Source organism: Musa acuminata, chromosome BXJ3-3, assembly GCF_036884655.1.
Source record: "Musa acuminata AAA Group cultivar baxijiao chromosome BXJ3-3, Cavendish_Baxijiao_AAA, whole genome shotgun sequence".
NCBI lineage: Eukaryota > Viridiplantae > Streptophyta > Magnoliopsida > Zingiberales > Musaceae > Musa > Musa acuminata.
The window spans coordinates 2,186,156-2,205,905 of record NC_088351.1 but is presented as its reverse complement, the minus strand read 5'-3'; the positions used below and the strand labels follow the sequence as shown (position 1 = coordinate 2,205,905).

The window sequence follows — 19,750 nt, the reverse complement described above, 5'->3', positions numbered from 1 at the left end:
ACAATCAGCGAGTCTCCAGCTGCAATCTTTCATGTACGTTTGCCTCCAGTTTCATAGACCACATCGATTTGCTCCACAAAATAATAGTTGGCGTTCATAATTTGCCAACGTTCACGTGGAGGAGAATTTATTTCGTGTCCTTTATGTGATGATCCGTTTTGACGTGTGGGTCATACGTTGCTAGTTCTCTAAAAGACATCTCGCTTGGCAAAGGGATCCTTCCATACACGAGTCACATTCATCTTCAACTTCGAATCTTCCCTTACTCTCCATCCGTACGGGAACGGATGAATGACTTGGAACCTGGAACCAGGAAGCCGAGAACGAGGTTGCACAGTTGCTGCTCTTCTTTATCTTGTGCTTGCACTCCACCCCTCGATTGAGGGATGAATGACTTGAAAAGATGAAGGAGATGGAGTGATCAGGAGAGGGAAGCAAAGGACACTGGGGCAGCAACGGGAGTTTCCCTGAGCTGAGCGGTGATGATGGCTGTCATTGATCCCAGAACGTTGTGCCATAAGAACAGGCCTTAACTGAGAGTTGCAGCTTGGACGATATGGCTAGCATTCCAGTCGTGGCCTGACTGCATCATATCATAGCTGCGCCTGACGGACGGTATCATACTTTTCTTGGAGACTAATATATATTATGTACGTTAAATTCTCTTTATCTATCGAACTAATCATTTTAGATATCCAAACTTGTCCCATTATATAATATTTGGGTACCTGTTTATTTAATCCTATCCATCCGAACCTATTTGATTATTAATATTGATAAGGTATATTTTGGGTTCCAGTCATGTCACAACCAACACCGCGCCACACCACCGCCAAGTCAGCACGAAGAGTACTTCCATGCGCAGAGGCATGAACTGTACAAGGCACCCCTTAGCACATCTCGTCCCAGAAAGTTCGGGACAGCGTCGTATGGCGTCGATTCGTGCATTCCGGGACGACGATCGCACGAAGGTACCACCTCGCCCCTCGGGGATCAATCGTCGTACCAAACCGACATACGATCGATCCTCGCACAATAGTATAAAAAGCCCCCGACCGAGATATGAGAGGAGGAGGAAAAAAGAAGAAGAGAAAACCAAGCACTAACTTAATCGTCGAGGGGCCAAAGTCGGAAACCTCCCGACGAGGGCCTTCTGTGCAGGAGCGTGGTCACCCCCGGAAGCACGACCGTCTCGATCGAGAGATGCCCTCCCAAAGACGACACTAGTATACCGACCGAGAGGCGCCTTCTCTCATACGGACCCAGCATCCTGATCTGCGGGTGTGATCAACCTCAGCACCCTATTCAACCGATTGTAGACTCCCGATATCAATCCGTGGACCAGGCCATGCTGACTCACCAGCGATGGTGCATCAGTTCACCAACAAATATTAAGGTAAAGAAATGCATGCGTTCCATTTTGATTCCATGCTGACTGAATTTTTACCTTTTCTTTTTCTCATTCATACTCGAGACAGTAATCAACAAACTGTATATATCAATAATGTTTGGTAGGACAGATGCAGATAAGTAGACTAACCATAATTAATATAATCGAGATGTTTTCTATTGGTAAAAAAGGATGTCCCCAATGTTCCTCCTATTATTAGGATTAGAAAATTTGAAGTACTTAGTTTTATTCTTCGGAGAATAGAGGTAAATTATAGGACAAGAAGATTTTGATGCCAAGTCACAAAAGAACAATTTCATCCTATTGCAAAGGCTAGCAGGACGTTTAAAGGGCAAGTTGTGCGACAAGCGGTATTTAAAGATATATGTGATAGATCTACTATAGTATGTCCCAATAATTCAATAAGAAAACGTAGAATGGATGTAAAGAGTGCTGGGTTTTCACATCAAACAAGCTATATATGTATTAGGTCCATGTAACATTTGCATGCATAATCCTAAAGTTTAGTTCGAGTTAATGCACAGCATGGCTCATTTCATGGTTAAGGCAATCTAACAAGTCCAGTAAATTGAAGTCAACGAATACCCCCAGGATCTAATGATTGCAATTGACGTAACCTCAAATTAATAGATGCCAACATTTAGAATTATGGCTTCAATGCTGCTTGTCCTGGTGCAGACAATATATTTTGATCTTGTCACATCATGTCTATCAAACGTAGTACAGTGCATGCTCCACACATATCCCAATCTCTCTCACGAGCTTATGATGGTGTCGTTGGCATAATTACGATCCATTAAGAGAAATTTAATGGCATGAAGCTAAATCTTAATTTGTGTGCATCGATAATGTTTATTATTTCTTGGACAATATGCATGACGATTCCAAGAAATTTACACCAATTATTTCATCTCATAATTATCTCAAGAATGATGAATTTGGTATTTGTGATATGTTTGCAGGCAACGGCAAGCCACCATATCTCCACACAGTACCTTTTTTTTTTGGGTGTATTCTTGTATATTTTCATTTTTAACTCATAATATGCAGTAAATACTGTCATTAGTCTCGAGATATATATTTATTATGCCTTGGGGTGGATTTTTAGCTGAGAGCAGAACACGTAAAGGAACAGTCACCAGAAGAAGGAAGCAACTAAGACCTAAACCAAAGCAACCATCAAACGACGTGAATAGCTACGGATCGATCACCCCAAAAAGAACAAGGAAAACATCAAAGAATAAACATGGACGACTGGTTTCTGTCCACTTCACTCTCGGATGCTTATTCTCAGTGTCATCGTGTACAAGATTTGCTAAGTAGTCAATCCGGCATCCTGATGGCGCACACGACAACGACGCCATAAAAACAGGTTTTGTGGAGCATGTCGATGTCTTTGGAGATCCTCGTCTGAAATCGCTCGAACAGTTCTTCGGCGATGTCTCCGACATGTGCCTCGACGATAGGCTTCAGTGTTGCTCGTACTAGATTAGTTTTGGCTCGGCCGTACGAATCTGGATCCCTGATCCATTCCTGTTGTTTCTCCTTGGAGTGCTCAATAATTTTCTGGAACTCCAGTTGCTGGATCTTGAATCCACTGCATCGATCGAATGCTGTCTTAACCTCTTCTACGCTCCTCATGTAGGCAGGGATGTTAAACATGTCTCTTGTATCTTCATCGATCAATCCCTGTTCAATGCAACCCGTACAAGATGAGACCGACCGCCGCTTCACCGACTTGAGAAGAGAACACTCGGATTTGAAGCATAATTTTCTGGAACTGGAATGGTTTTTTGAGCAGAGTAATTATGTGAAAAAGCCAACTTCCGATGATTATGGACTTGTGATGAAAGATCAGATGGCGGAAGGACATAAGACTGAGTGGAGGAGGTAGGACCGGCGATTCAACAAAGCAATCCTCCCTCCCCCCCCCCAAAGCTGCAAAGTAAATAGAGCAAGAAAGAGAGATGGCAATTATTGAAATCAAGATGGAGACAAGAGAGGTAGTAGAGGGAAATGGACAAGGATATCGTGTCATGCTGGTTTTAAGGTGGGAGAGGAGGTTTCTGACGTCTATGTTGGGCGTCTTCTTATTACCTTTAGAAAAGAAGAGAGAAAGTGAATTGAAGTTGGCATGCAAACCTCATTCAGTAAGTCCTGCCATGCCTGATCCATGGAGTTGGTGAAAGGGTGCTTGGCTCGTGAGTCCGGGTCGCCTAATTGGTTCTCCGGTTCCTGAAACTGAGGCCTCCCAGCCATCACTATGAACAGCATCCCTCCCTCCATCATCTCTTCCCTTCGGCATCGCAAGAACATCTTGAGGTCCTCCTCGGACTGCTTCGCGTATGCTTCCACCACCTCCTTCCTGCCTCCATCTATCCATGCTCGGCCTTTATTCCACGCCTTGGACTGCTTGTCCAACACAACAGCTGGTATCTACTGAATCATTCACAGTAAAGCAAGGATATATATATATCATTCAAACAGGGTTTTCGTACCAATTAGGAGAGAATCAAGTTAAATACACCGTCCCCAGTTCCTCTCCTTGTGATCCATCTCTCTTTCCATCTCGTACGTCCTCTCTGATCTTCTCTTTTTCTTTTCTTTATCTATCTATCTATCTTCTTCTTCTTCTTCTTCTTCTTCTTCTTCTTTTTTTCTTCCCATTTCTCTCTTGCAAGGCGCTCATAGTAAGGGTGAGAATCAAGATATGGATCGAATGCAAATCATGAATTAGCTAATGGCGTCCTAAAAGATGTCTAGCCCTGCCCATAATATCAGTAGTACAAGAAATCGCCATCATACATACATAGGGTAGTATGATAACATAAACGAGTTTCCACTCCACCGCACAACTTCAAAAGAAAGATGAGAGGTGCTAAACTCACCTTGGAAAGCCAGTGCAGGGCGTTCAGGCTAACAACCAAATGAAGCTTCTCTTTGGGAAACAGCCGGTCATAGAATGAACCAGGCACACCTGCTGGATAATACGGTTTCCTGGATGAACTGCAAGACGAGTCGACCTGCAAGGACCGGAAGAGGGAGTTGAAATCGTTCGATGGCAAATCGCAGAAGAACGCCTCGAACTCGGGCACATGATCACACTCTTTCTCGTAGCGCAGCCTCAGGTTCTGGACTACCAATTCCATGGTGGACAGCGTGTTGTAGCCCGTGGCACATCCTAAGTCTGCAATCCTAATACAGGCCTCCGACACAAAGAGCTTCATGGATCGGATGGATTCCATGAGCAGTGGCTTGGATGACGTGATGGCAGCAGCAGGAGCCTCGGAATTTTTCGCATAGCTCATGTCGTCTTCTCCTCCTTGCATACATAGTATCCTATGAAGCTCTTTTGTCCATGTGTGGCCCTCGCTGCTAGCATACCTTCCCTTGGTTTTCTCCCTGCTGGCGGCAACACGGACTAGGCTGGTGCAATCCATTTGAGATCTCCCAACAGACGATGGAGAAAGGAAGGCTAGTCTATGCAATGTGTGGGAGGCAGAAGAAACAGATGGATAAACAAGAAAAGGAGAGTGTTAGTCATCCCAGAAGCTGCATAGTCCCCATTTCATGGTGAACCTGCTAATAAATAAGCAAATAATTGGCGGCGATCTTGTTTCACCTAGAAAATATTCATATGTCGGGTGACATGTATTGAGTTTGACCTATAATTTACGAGTCTAAATTTTTGAATTGAATTTATGTTTAACTTGATATATATTGATCATGAACGATTTGACTCGAAACTCTTCAAGTCCAAGTTCATAAAAATATCTATCTATCTATATATATATATATATATATATATATAAAAGTAAAAAAAATAACTCCAACTTGTTATTATAAGATTTTTAACATCGTAGAAATAATATTGACAAGTTTTTAGATTTTGTTTTTCCTATTTTCTTCGTCAACTTTCTCTTTGGTTTTTGTAAAAAAAATTACCATAAATATTTTGTCTCCCTAACGTGAACTCTTTGGTGTAAGAGAGTATGATAACCCTCACATATTTCAATCAATAGATATGGAAGACCTGTAGAGTTTTTCGTTGTGATTTTGTGCAACTTCCAAACCTGATTCTTACTTTGACCACAGATCAATCGGATCAGATCCTTTTATACATTTTCTGCTAACATCAAAGAATAATAAATGCATCCAACAACTATATCTGCCAACAAATACCAGAATCCACTAGCTCGGCCTTATCTCGTGAATGCTCGTCAACTATGACACCAAAAACACAAAGTCAGCGCTAGATTAGATTAGGGGAGAGTCTTGTCAAGTTGATGCCTAGGATGGGCACGTTGACTGTTGCTTGCGTGCAGGCCAAGTGTGGGCTTCGAACCCAAGTCATATGGTAAAAGGAGAAATCAGTTCAACTCTATGACCTTGATGATCGCTTCTGGTGGGTCCCATTTGTCCAATTTAAAATAGTTATCGAAGAAAAATAAATAAACAACTGGGGGTGTACAATTAGCTAAATTCATCAGAACTCACCAACCGATATAAAAATATCCTTAATATTCTAAATATCTATATATTAAATAATATACAACAAACAAATTGAAGTTTAAAAAATGTTTAAAGACTTTTTTATGTTTAACTTCTAAAATAATAGAAGAAAAGAGATAAAAATAAAGTCAGAAGAAAAGAAAAAGGAGGAGGAGACAAATGTGAACGAGGAAAAGAAAGCGGAGGAACATGAGATAAAGAGTTAGTGGAAGACATGAAAGTATCATAGTAATTTCTCGTCACAATATCATCATACTTAATCTCATATCGATGGGTCATGCGATATTACCAATATCCACTATATAATCATCTGATAATTTTTTAATAAAAAATAATTATTACAGATTTTTTTTTTCCATAAATTACCCTAATTTATTTGCACCTACCAATGTGGCTCGAAGATTCGTCCTTCCAAAATAAAACAGAAAAACAGTGTTGCCGGAGAAATTGCACGCTTCTGTTGCCAGATTATATTTCGAAAAACAGAATAACACAAAACAAAAGCAACGCCGAATGCCAACCCCGGTCTGCTCAACACCGTCTCGGAAGATTACTCGAATAAGCAATTGACGGGATCATCTCCGCCGACCTGGTGCTTTGACCCCTACCTTAGCATCCTCGGCGGGGATCCCATGGCGGCGAACTGGCTGCTGCCGGTCTCCCTCACAGCCTCCGGCCGCCCAGTCTTTCTCCCCGGCGAGGTCGAGCGCTGCCTCCTCCCCGCCGTCGACCTTGAGAGCGAGAACCCCGGCCTCGCTCCCTTCCATTCCGGCCTTCTCGTCCTTACCTCCCACCGTCTCCTCTGGATCGACGAACAATCCGCGGCCGGCTTTGCCGCCCCCCTTGCCGCCGTCGTCCACGCCTATCCCCCCAAGAAGTCCATCCGCAGCATGTTCGCCAGCCCTAGGATCCGCGTCCAGGTGTCGGTGTCGCCCGATGGGAGGATCGCCGAGGACGGCGTGCGGTCCGAGGTGATCACGGTGGTGATGAGGGGGAAGAACGATCCCGACGCGTTCTATTGCCGGCTATTGGAGGTGCTGCGATCGAGGCAGTGGGAGGCTGCGGCGGTGGCAGAAAATAGGAATACTGACTCGGGAATAGCAGAGCCTCCGATGGCGGCTGCGGCGAGGGTGAGGATGCCGGTGGTTGGGGTATCGGGAATTCTAAGGAAAGAGCAAGAATTGTGGGAGAGCACGGATAAGAGCTTGCAGGAGGCGTTCCAGGACCTTAACGCTCTCATGGTTTTTTCTCCAACTCCTCGTTAAACTCAAGATATAGCTATAGTTTGCTCCATTACATAATAATTGAATTCGGTCACAATGCTGTTTGACGTCCATGGATGATCCTCGAGTTTTATAGTCATTAACAGCTTTCTTCCTCTGCAACATTATATCAGTTAGCAGAGGAGCTTCGCTCATTTTTGTTACTGTATGCTGCTTTGCAGTTATAATAACCAGGCACGGTGGATTCGGTGCTTCCTTCTTGAACTCTTTCATTTCATGTACTAGGTTAATTGTTCTCATCAAGCATGTAGCTGATGTGCAAAATTCTTAAACATCATAATTTATGACAATCCCAAATATCTTTTTTTCTTTTGAAACAACACAGTGTTCTTTGACAATCACAGTACATGTTTATTGACTTGACAAGTTAGATGTTAACATAGCCTCACGGTTGATAAGTCATGCAAGTAGGTTAAGTCCAGATAAAATCTTGACTTGCATATAAAAAAGATATGTACCACTATTCCTAGTCTTTTAAACTCTTGGAAGATGACAAATGAAATTAAATTAGCCATTTCTTTTGGTCTTTTTTTTCCTTATTTATATCAACGACCATTTTTTGAGCAAGAATTATAATACTTAGGATTTTTTTATATCAACGACCACTTTTTGATTGCTATGAATATTTTCTCTTACTGTACATCTTATTTGCTTGTTGTAGTTGTTGCCGAAACGATGCTGAAATTTGCCAATAGCGGCTGTATGCTTTACTAAATTCATGAAACAAGGAATATTTGTTGCATGAATTCCCAAGTAGCTGAATGCAATATTATTTTTTTTACAAGTAATTTAGATGCTTTTTGTTATACATCAACCATCTCCTTACATGACACATTATTAGGTTAGAAAATCTAGGAGCACTTCTTTTGTTAAAATGCTACCTTTACTCTATAAACAGTGTTTTTTGTTATCCATGAACCATCTCCTTACATAACACATTATTAGGTTAGAAAATCTAGGAGCACTTCTTTTATAAAAAAGCTACATTTACTCTATAAACAATCACAATACATGTGCTAGTGATTGCATAAGACATGGAATTAGTGCTTATACGAGTGCTAGACATGGTACTCTTACTAGACAGTAGATTCTTTTTGTGGATATCCTCTAGTTTGCAATCACCGTTTCTGTTATCTTTTTTTAATCTATATTGTCCTTCTATGACATGTTCTCTTCTATGACATTTTTCTTAAATATATTATTTTATAAATGAGGTTGTTTTTAAAATTTTAAATTTTTTTTATATGTTACAATTTTGATAACATGGACCATTACTGATTATATGATCATGTCTTGCAACGCTTTTGTGGGATTATATATCTATCTCATTGGATGAGGCAACAGTCTTAAGGAGACATGAATGGATAATTTTATTTTACCGAAGACGTTCCCATTCAACATATTCCTACATGGGTGTGGGACTTTTATTGAATGCAAGAATCCACCATGAATTATCATTCAGATAGATAGATTTGATCAAAGGATCTCATCCTAAAGTGCTAAAATGGGAACTAAAATATGAAATGTATATAAAATTCAGGTCCATTGTTGGTCCAGTCATATATGGCTTAATCAAAGGCATAACTCCAGTGTATCGAATCTTGATTTTAAAATTAAAAATTATCTATAGGTATAGACTCAAAATTGATTATTTGAAGACTTGAAATTCATTTTTATAGATCTTGTGCATACCATTTGTCATGTATTTGTGTAAGACCCATATTTCCAAATACCAGATTGATCATGAGTTTGCTTCATTAATATATTCAACTGAAATGCAAGTGAGATTATTTTTATGCACCTGTAAACAACTATTACAGTAGATAATGTCTGTTGAGATTTTAAAGCTTATAAGAAGGATAACTACCACAAATTGAAGTTAACTAACCAATTCTTGGAATTTCTTGAGACATCTTATTACGTTCCAATGCAATTAGTAACAAAACTCTTAGGGATAAATCATGCTAATGCAGGTAGAGCCAAATGGATAATGCCATATTCTTTTCAAGTCTGCATGCACAAAGTAACATAGAATATGCACTCACCTATAAGCATGTGGCACATATCCCCAAAGCATATCACTTACGAAATGTAGTTGCAAGCCAGCATTCCTAAACAAGTAAACAAGCTAGCATTCTTACAACATTTGCAGAATATTAGAAAGCAGATGGAAATTATCTATTTGAAAATGGATCATGTGTTTTCTTAGTTTAATTTCTATTGAGTCTATAACTTTTGTGCAATTACGGTGTTAATTTATTAAATTTCATCTGAGGAAATTTGTTTTGTTTTTTATGTCCTTGAATTTGGCTCAAAGCCTTGAGAATTTTACCGTGTAGAGTAAAGCTAAGGATATGGTACAACTAGCTGAAAAAATGAGGCTGAAGTTATTATCAAGTTCAAGTGCTTCGGGCAATGCTGATGATGAAGAGATGGGTTCTAAGCAAGAGATGCAAGATTGGCTTTTAAGCATTGGTATTGTATCACCAGTAACAAAAGAATCGGCTGGCGCTTTATATCATCAGCAACTTTCTCGAGAGGTAATCTATTTAAACAAGCATAATATAAAATTACTATATAATTTTATATTATTCAACGGTACTAAGCCATGTTTGTGACACCCCAAGTAGTAACTCCTTGCATGTGGAGGATTGTGTTGGTTTATAGAACTAGTCTATTATTGTTATCTTGCACATAAGCATTTGGTTTGTATGGTTTTAGGCTCATTAAATTATTGTCTCATTAGCCAATCATGACAAAAGGTATTGGACTTAGTACTTGTGAGACTGTAGAAGCTCAAATAGGAAATAGGAAAAGACTATTCGTGGATAATAAAGTAGGAACATTATTGTGCGGGATTATTATCGGATTAGGGTTTGCATTGGGGATGATTCTTGGCTATGTTTTGTTGGCCTTGACAAGAATGTCGAGTCCTAAATGGGAGAAGTTGTGAAACATCGAATTGATGTGAGAGGAAGATTGTGTTGGCTTATAGAGCTAGATAAACCTAGTATCATTAATTTGGGCTTAAACATCTTGAGCAATATGATCCTAGGCTTATCAAGCAATTAGTTCAGCTTGTACCATCGAGTCAGGTTGTAAACAGTAACCGTTTCTTGCTAGCTTGGTAATTGAAGCTATGCTGGGTTGATTTGGAAGTTATACTGACCCTAAAGTGGGCTTCCAACACCTTTCTCTTGCATGGGCTTAAGGGTTTGTGTAAGCTCCTATGTATGGATTGGAATACGTATGTAATTGTCGCATTTCATTGACCAATTAAAATATACTTGAAGCCCACCTATTACTGTTAACTCCTATTCATATCTTATATGTTGGTTAAACATGTTTCTAAGGTAATCGAGAAGTATGTAAACTTATCTCTTTCTAAGCCAACAAATACCCCGCTTTCATTTTTCACATTGGCTGAGGAAAGTTGGACTACAAGAGAGTAATGGGAAGGGTGACATCACCATAAGGAATTAGGTAGGTTTCTTCACTATTTTCTTTATTTTGATAAATTTTGATTTCTAGAGATAGAATGATATTTCTAAAATCATGATATTTTGTTTAGGTTAGAAATTATATTTGTTCAATCATGAATATAATTTTAATCTAAAAAGAAAATTGCATTATGCATATGATGTTATCTTTCAGAATTTAGGCATTTGACGTTTCTTCCATTTATCGTTGGGAGAAACATGTCCCTATTTTGGTGGGTGAGGGATATCACTCCGTAGGTGCGATATTAGTTCTCTCCATCTGTCGTTTGTTGGGAGAATAAGAACCTATCTTGAGTCCATAAGCCATTCAATCTGCCACTAGGGGAGCATCCTACGGGTATCCGACCTTGTGCCTATTATTGACTAATAATGCTAGATGTGCATGATCATTGTGTGCATGTGTTAATACTATTATACGTCATATTTTTGCATAATATATATTAATTATTCGACATGATTATGTAGGTGAGATTTCAATCTGTTTATTGATGTATTAATGTAAAAGATATGTGCTATGAATTTATAGGCTTGCCATAGAACCTTATTTTTCAGACCAGTCGTTTAATGGTGACAAACAAGAGACTTAAGGAAAAGGTCTTCCTTAACCGCTAGGTGCTTTGTCACAAGAAGTTCAATAATTTAGTTAAAGACAATTGGTTATTAAAACAATATTGTAATAAAGACATATGAATGTTATTTTATTAGTAACTTGAACCAAGGTTCACAATTTCATGTATCAGTACTATACCAGTCAGGGCTCAAATTCAATTTTGGCTCGAACTAGCACTGTATTGGTACAGAGCATGTATCGCTGTTGTATTGGTCTGTGTTGGTCCAGAGCACTGTATTGGTCTGTACTGGTGTACCAGGTGTTGGTACGCTGATATGTATCGAGTTTCGTAAAAAGCCTAAAAAATCCTGAGAAATAGAAAAAAAGAAACCATTTAGTACAGAGCATGTATTGCCATTGTACTAGCCCTGTATCAGGTGCTACCGACCCTGTACTGGGTGGCACCAGCCCTTTATAAGGTGTACCACTCAGTACACGGCCTGTACTGCTTGGTACAGGACCTGTACCACTTGGTAAAAATCCAGACTGGATGTACCGGCCAGTTTACATTGATCTATTGACTGGTAACATGTCGGACCAATAAATACCGCATGTATGCTTTGGATACCTGTATCATTTGTATAATGAATTCGGGGTGTGAGTCGTGACAATTTGGCTTGTGCTCAACAGTCATTATACTTTAGCCCATGCGTCGTGCTAGTCCCATTACATGGGCTGGAATAGTTTGAGGATCTCAGCAGTGCTGACTTGCTGGGTTGAACCCCCTAATATTTGCTTCTTAGTTGAATTCTCAAAACTAATGTTGTGTGCTAGCAATGTTTGTTAGTTCATGAATGAATTATTTTACACCTCAGAGTAAGGGGATGATGCTATCAAAATATCAGCTACGACCTTATTCTAATCTACCTCATTTGAAATTTGTTTGTTATACTATTTATAGTTCGGTTCATCGTCGAGCTTTTAAATTTAATTATGCTGGTTGTTTGTTTGCAATTGGTTGGTACCTTCTTGAAGACTGGAATGTATTCTGCAAGAACATTTTGCCTAAGCCAAAAATGGGTTACATGTCCTTGTTGATCACATTTATAAGAAGATACAACGGATGCATTTGTCAGCTAAATACTTGTAGCTACATACAAAATAATATGTGACATGGATGATTATTATTGATAATAGATTATGCATCATGGTTATTGAACTCTTAACCTATAGCTTGTTTACCTTACTGTGCCAAATTCTGCTGACCATTAAATTAGTGACATACATGGTCTGAGGGGCTAAGAAATCAGACAAGGAGATGAGACTAGTAATAATTACTCGATTATTTGATAAATATTGGAGGGAATTACCAAGGTTTACTATGTATCAGCAATTCAACTTGAGAAAGCCATAGATTGTAGGGTAGAGAATTTCAATTCCATATCACATGCAGTGCCTTTCTTTATCTTCTAGATTCTAAATCTTGAACACATAGCTTCATGTTCTTCATACTTCTGCCATCACATTTCAGAAATTCAACTTAAGGTACTTAGGCTCATGAGGGCACACACTCAAGTGTCTTAATGAATCCTGCGACCCTTAGTTGAGGTGAATTTCAAAATCTAAGCCTTGTTTAGGCTTGTATGTAGATTAGCTGTCTGGATGATAGTACTGTGGTCTTTTCCGCACTTGAGACAACAAAGGATAAGAATATTGCTAGATCCAGCAATTGCTTTTTCCTTTTGCTACCGAAAAATCCATTTAGTGAGTTCCTTTTTAGTTTTGAATCCCTCTATACTATTGCTGGAGGTTAATTACATTCGACCATAGTTGGTTTGAATGGGTAGTTCAATGCATGCTACCTTGCATGAAGTTGCTGTAGGTGATGAAAAAAAAGTGCAAATACCAAAAGTCCAGAAATTGTCATGTAGTACACTTGATCTTAGCCAAAAGGCTGAGAAAGGTAAAAAGAAATTGCTGATTGAAGTTTTGAACACTCAACTTTTGTATGTGGATGTAGTACACCATTATCATACCATCGTTTTAGGTGTAACCATCCAACTTTGATAAGTGGATATGGTATTCCACCATCAAATCAATAATTTAGATATGGAACCTTTAGTATGTGGCTCAAGTAAGACTTGTTTTATCTTTCTTTTATTCATAAAACATTGGTATGATAATGGTGTACTGCATTCTACAAAGTATTGGTTCAAAGCCTAATCTAGTAAACTTTGCATCTAAAACATTAGTATGTCGGTGGTGTACCGTATCCACTTTCCTTTGTTAGTACAAAGCTCACTGGTAAAGGCTTTGACTATTGGAATCAAGGTCTTAGGATCAAATATCTCCTTCACAATTTACCCTTTACCAAAAAAATATCATATAGATATTAAACATATCTCCTCATGTGTGCCACTTGGACAGGGAGCTCATTTATGTATAACATATCTTGCATACCAAATTTCTTTGTTCATTTTGCCGTTTTTCTAATATAAGTTGTTATTTGCTTCATTAATGAGATCATAAAAGTTATATAGGTAATACTTCTTGCAAGATTTCTTTCAGAGTATGAACTCTTGGCCTTGGTGAAAGTACCAATAGAATTATTCTTATACAATTGGTATCATATTTTATTGGATCAAATCTCCAAATCTTTTCAATAAAAAGACTGTGATTTTGTAAATATGGCGAGCATTTGCAAATAGCTGCTATAGCACACCCCAACTTGTGGCATCTACCATGGCAGAGGGCAGGATTGTGCGGTCAGCATGGATCATCATGGGCCCAGTGTGGTGTGGTTTCATCCTTGCCAGAACACTCTGATTATGCTCTTATCGTATCAACACTGTTCGATGTTGGTGGCAAGGCACAGTATGGTCGGAAGAGTATGCAAGTACAAGTTGCCCTAGGGTATGACTTCAGAAATGTTGTTTAATTTAGGAGTTAGTATATGCTGTTTGTGTTTCATAATTTATATAATTATAAGCTTTTGGATGTCCACTAGAGCAATACTCTAGGGCCCAAAGAAAAACTCGAGGTATAGTTCAGGGACATCCTAAATCTTACTCTATTGGCAAACTTAATGCTAGTCTAGTGGACTGCACATAAATGGATGCCAATTTAAGTAGAAGGTGGAAGAGGATCTGGACTGAAAGAATTTATTCTTTGTTAATCCAATTGACTATTACTCCATGAGTTGGATGATTACAGTGTCATGTGAATCGTTAAAGTTGCCCTATACCATAATGCTAGCATGTCTGCTTTTGCTCATGACTGAGTGCTTTTGTGATAGGAAAAGGCCATGAGAGACATGAGAATGGATCCTTTTTTTTTTATCTATATTTCAGCTGGAATTTTAGGTTTAATGAGAGGCATTGGCACCCCTTGAAAATGGTATATGTTATGTTTCTAAATATGGAGGTATATATATGTGTCTATGCCCATGTGCTTGATGTAGAGAGAGAGAGAGAGAGAGAGAGAGAGAGAAGTGACTGCTTGTAGTAGTTATTTGTGCTACCTGTTAAAATTATGTTTATAAGCTTATCCATATGGTATACTATTTTGTAGGCTTATCACAGTTTTATGACAAATTTTTGGTTCATTTTGCCTGCTATGTAATGCAATTTTAAAAGGTATAGTACTAATGTTGAATATTCTCTTTCTTGTTCTTGTTGCCTTTTAGCTTGCAGATTTTGTTAAATTGCCACTTGAAAGAGCTGGAGGAATGATTGCATTGGTAGATGTATATTGTCTGTTTAATCGTGCTAGAGGAACTGGTATATGCATTCCCAAATCTTATTTTATTTGTTATTTTGATGCAGCGTATATTCTGAAGTTTAGTTCTTTTCCAGCATTGATTTCACCGGATGATCTTCTTCAAGCTTGCACCCTATGGGAGAAATTTGATGTGTATGCACAATAGAACCTTCATTTCTTTTAGGTTCCTTTACTGCTGAACTAGAAATTCACAAAGTAGATATTAGAAACTATCTAAACAATCAGATGGATATTTTATTTTCTTTTTTTGCCTATGTGTTATAAGCTTTTATTTTTTATTAGCAGCCCTGTGATGCTTAGAAAGTTCGACAGTGGTGTAATGGTTATTCAAAGTAAGGCTCGAAGGGATGAGGAGGTATTACATATTTAATTCTTTTCATTTTCATTTTCTTCTATTGGAAATTCTTCAGTTTATAGTTTATACTCCTTTCACCAAAGATGCAACTTTTTTATGTTGATGAATGTGCTTTGTTTTTTTAATCTGATAACCATTTGAAGGGATAACTTGGACGTAAAGCACCAAAGAGATTTTTGGGAAAAAGATAATATCATTCAAGGAATATCTATAATTGAAAAACTTATTGGAGGAGATTTAAATGGTCATATAGGAGAAACGTATGATGAATTTAAAGGGGTGCATGGCTTTAGTTATGAGGAGAGGAATGAAGAGGATGATATGATTTTAGATCTTGTCACTTCATACTTCATAATTATGAAGACTCACTACAAGGACTATAGTCACAACTCACAATTGTTAATATTGTTAGATGAACATTTGATTAGAGTGGACACAATTGTAGTCAGATGAATTTTTTTTCTCACTAGAAAGTTAGATAAAGTTTTTTTTTTTGGCAAGTCAAGTTAGATAAAGTTAAACGTAAGAATTGTAAATATATACACGAATCAAAATAATGGTATTTAGATGTTTGCTGTAGAAAAAGAAGAAAAAAATATAGTAGAAAAATTTACTAGGAGTAGATACTAAAATTTTAAAGAAAATAATGTAAAGATTTTTAAGAATACGATAAGAGAAGAGACTTGAAACTTAGACAAGGACAATATTAATTAATATTATTTGGAGTCTGTTCTATGATGGCCAATAAGTTAAGAGCTTGACAAAGAGAATCTTGAAGAAATTAAAGGTAATTGTGTAACTTTAAGAGAGAGCTGGTTGGTGGTGGTATGAGCAAGTCTATAAAGTATTTCCTACTAAAAATCATGCTTTAAAAATTTGATTAAAAAAAGGGAGAAATTTAAAAGATATATAAAATCTAAAAGAAAGACTAAAAGAGATGTTGGTATAGTAAGATATAATACATAAGACTTATGATAATTTTAATAATAAGTTAGGCACTACAAATGGAAAGAGTTGTATATCAAAATTTTAAATCTAAGAAAGAAATTATAGGAATTCCAATAATATTAGATACATTAAAGATGAAGATCAAAGAATACTTACTAATAATAACGAAATTAAGAAAAAAAAAATTATAAATTATTTAATGAATATCCTACAAATGACTTAATATAGTAATTATTGGTTTGTTTATAAAATTAGAACTGGTGAGGTAAAAGAAACCCTTGAAAAATGAAAAATAGGTGTGAGTGCGGAACTTGATAGTAACCCTATTGAGGTTTGAAAAAGTTTAGGAGACCAAGCAATAGTTTGGTTAATTAACTTATTTAATAAATTTTTAAGATTTCTTGTAAGATGAATGAATGAAGGAGTTTACTGTGACTTGACAAAAATAAGGGTGATATATAAAATTGTTCCATAGGTTTAATAGGTGAATTAAGACCATGAGCCATAACTATGGGAAAGAATAATCACAAGTAGGATAAGGTTTGAAACAAAAATATCTTCGAAGATCAATTTTGTTTTTTGTTAAGAAGATCAATGAAACTATTAATTTATTAAGATAATTAATGAAAAGTATAAAGAGAAAAAGAAACTTTTGCAGACTTTTATTGATTTAGATAAGACCTAAGATCCTAGATATTATTATGGTGGGATTAAAAAAGAAATATGTATCCACTTATTATATTAATGTTAGAAATAATATGTATGATACTGTAGACACTAGTGTTAGAACTATAGGGAGTTTGTTGAATAAATTTGTGTTTAGTATAAGACTATATCAATGATTCACATTAGGTTCTTACTTTTTCACATTGATAATGAATGAACTTACTAGTCATTTAGATGATAGACTTCCCTGATATATATATTTGCTAATGATATTGTCTTAGTTGATAAGAGTTTAAAGAAAATAAATAAGACAGTTAGACTAACAATGCTTTATGACCTTAAGAGTGTTGGATAGCTGAGATGAGAATATTGAGGTTTATGTATGGAGGTACTAGGAAAGATAGGGAAAAAATTATTTTTATTCGTGAATAATTTAGGTGTCACTTCAAGGATGAAACGAAGAAAAATCGGTATGAACATGTGCTCAAGAGACGAATGAGAAGGTTGAGGAAGATCTAAGAAATCCTGATAGAAACTATAAAAAATGATTAATTACTCTTAACTTAATTAAAGATATGTTTTTAATGGATCTAAAAGATCCATGTAGCCAACTTCAAATAGTTGGGATTTTATGACCTTGCTTTGTTGTTATAGAAGTAGTTGTATATTTTGTATTCATAGATCTGCTTACATAATGAATATAAGCATACACAATGTATAAATAGATAACACATGCATCCTTGTTTTATCATCATTTTATTTTATTTGATTCATGTTTTCAAATGTTTATCTGATTAGGTCTTTGCGAGAATTGCATCCCTTGCACAAAAACCAGATGCACTTAGAACAGGAATAAGCCCCAGCGATGCTGCACTGACATTAGGAATTGCCCCTGCTCTTGCCAAGGAGCACCTACTGACTGCTGAAAGCAAAGGTTTGATAGCTAATGTTAAGTTTTGTTAAGATTTTTGTCATTGAATACCAAAATTTGAACTTATTTAAGTTTTTCTTTTCAGGTCTTCTGTGCAGAGATGTCAGCCCTGATGGTTTCCGCTTTTTTATTAATTTGTTCACAGAAATTGATCCAAGTGATATTTATATGTAAGTATATCCTTACTGAGTTTAGCTAGTACCATATGCACTTAAGGCATCCATAACCTTAATCATATACAAATAAGAAAACTTTCTTTTGTTAAACTTTTCTCGAACACAATCGAACAAACTTTCAACTACACCAAGAGGCTAGCTAACTTGCCATCTTTCAATCTTCCCGCTGAAAGAATTTTCAAAGTTAGCAAAATTCTGATTTTTATCTAGTATCAGAGGAAGAGAAACTTATTCCATCCAGTATTGTAATCACTAAAAACTTGACTAATCTAATGCATAGATAGAGTGGATGTTATAGATACCTACATATTACTTTAGATAAGATACAAAACCTGTATAATATGCAATGATCATTCTATTCATAAGAGAACAAAGGACCTAGGACAACCTACCTCTTGTGTGATTTCAAAATAAGGTGGATCTTGACATGGTGCTTACACCTGAATTATTTCATATCTGAACATCTTGGGATGGTATGAATTGTAATTTCCTTTATTCTCTGCTCCCTTCACTAGCATTGTTCCACATGCCCTCACTGTGAGACGCATCATGTTGGTATGTGAATCTGGGATAGAACATCATCGAGTGCTTCAACATTTTACCATTTTCAGGGATGGGATATAATTATCTTTTTGCTACGTTCCTGAACTACCAAACTAGCATATCGGAACTATAAACAGCCATGATGAACTAATTAAAAAGATTGATAGTTAAGCGTTAACTACTCTGTGAGTTTCAATTCCTGGCACAGTATTTTTGCCTAGTAGCTCACAAGGAAAATCAATGCACTTCATTGCTTCATGAAAACAAGAGTTGCATAGATACTTCTTAGCGTCTCCTGGTTTGTGTGCTTTTGAACTATATCAAATGATTCTTATGTGGTTCTTTCTTTCTTTCTTTTTTTTTTTTTCTTTTGGGTTGCCTTGTGCCGAGGGTCTAGGGGGGGGGCGGGGTGGGGTGGGGTGGTCTGGTCAGTGGGTGGATGTGTTATGCACCTGGAGTTATTTTGTTTTGTTCTTTTCCTTTGTGTCTTAGTTGATCTGGTTAACTTCAAATGATAGTGGATGTTGCATGTAACATGACAAGTTAATTTTCAGGATTAAGAACAATGGACCTGCTCATGTTTGGTCCTCTGCTCTATCGTTGTCTGGGTAGACTGGAGGCTGCTTATTTGTCAGATGAGGCATTGATCCGGCAAGGACAGGACACTGATGGGCCGATGGGTTCTAGCTTGGAGGATTCGACGTTGGAGTAGGATCAAGTGATACACACAATTAAGTTGTCCATGGGCGAGGTGGAATCAATATCCCAGGCAAAATAAATTGGTAAGACAGCTGCTCATTATTTGCTCCTTCACGTAGAATGGTCCCTGCTAGGTATGTGCAATTGAGGGTTTAATCGATCAATTTACTGTGTGCATGTATTGTTATCAAGTTTTAGTTGCGTTTAGAGAGAAGACAGCTTTCTTGAGGAACAAACATCGACATCTAAATTGTCTCCATATAAATTTAATCAATCTGAACACTCTGAATGGTTGCGTTGAACATTATTCTGCTTTTGTTGTACGGAACTAACCAATAGGATGTGTTTCTACCCATTTCTTGATCATTCTCATTTTTACATCCTTGTTGTATATTA

At 37.3% G+C, this 19,750-nt stretch overlaps 2 protein-coding genes across 3 annotated transcripts; one reads left to right on the top strand and one right to left on the bottom strand.

Moving 5' to 3' along the window:
• Positions 1-2,605: 2,605 nt before the first annotated feature.
• On the bottom strand, positions 2,606-4,983 carry LOC135632851 (gibberellic acid methyltransferase 2-like). The gene is made up of 3 exons (XM_065141684.1): positions 4,300-4,983; positions 3,554-3,847; positions 2,606-3,100 (listed from the first exon to the last, which is right to left on the bottom strand). The coding sequence occupies exons 1-3, from the start codon at positions 4,849-4,851 to the stop codon at positions 2,735-2,737; spliced, it is 1,212 nt and encodes a 403-aa protein (XP_064997756.1). The 5' UTR covers positions 4,852-4,983; the 3' UTR covers positions 2,606-2,734.
• Positions 4,984-6,421: 1,438 nt separating this feature from the next.
• Positions 6,422-19,658, top strand: LOC135632323 (vacuolar protein sorting-associated protein 36-like). Of its 2 annotated transcripts, none has more exons than XM_065140794.1 (8): positions 6,422-7,164; positions 9,546-9,746; positions 14,942-15,035; positions 15,111-15,168; positions 15,319-15,391; positions 17,804-17,939; positions 18,022-18,106; positions 19,210-19,658. In XM_065140794.1, the coding sequence occupies exons 1-8, from the start codon at positions 6,556-6,558 to the stop codon at positions 19,265-19,267; spliced, it is 1,314 nt and encodes a 437-aa protein (XP_064996866.1). In that variant the 5' UTR covers positions 6,422-6,555; the 3' UTR covers positions 19,268-19,658. The 2 variants fall into 2 exon arrangements, with proteins under 2 accessions (XP_064996866.1, XP_064996867.1); XM_065140795.1 differs by having other exon boundaries at positions 6,423-7,164; positions 15,322-15,391.
• The last annotated feature ends 92 nt before the right edge of the window (positions 19,659-19,750 follow it).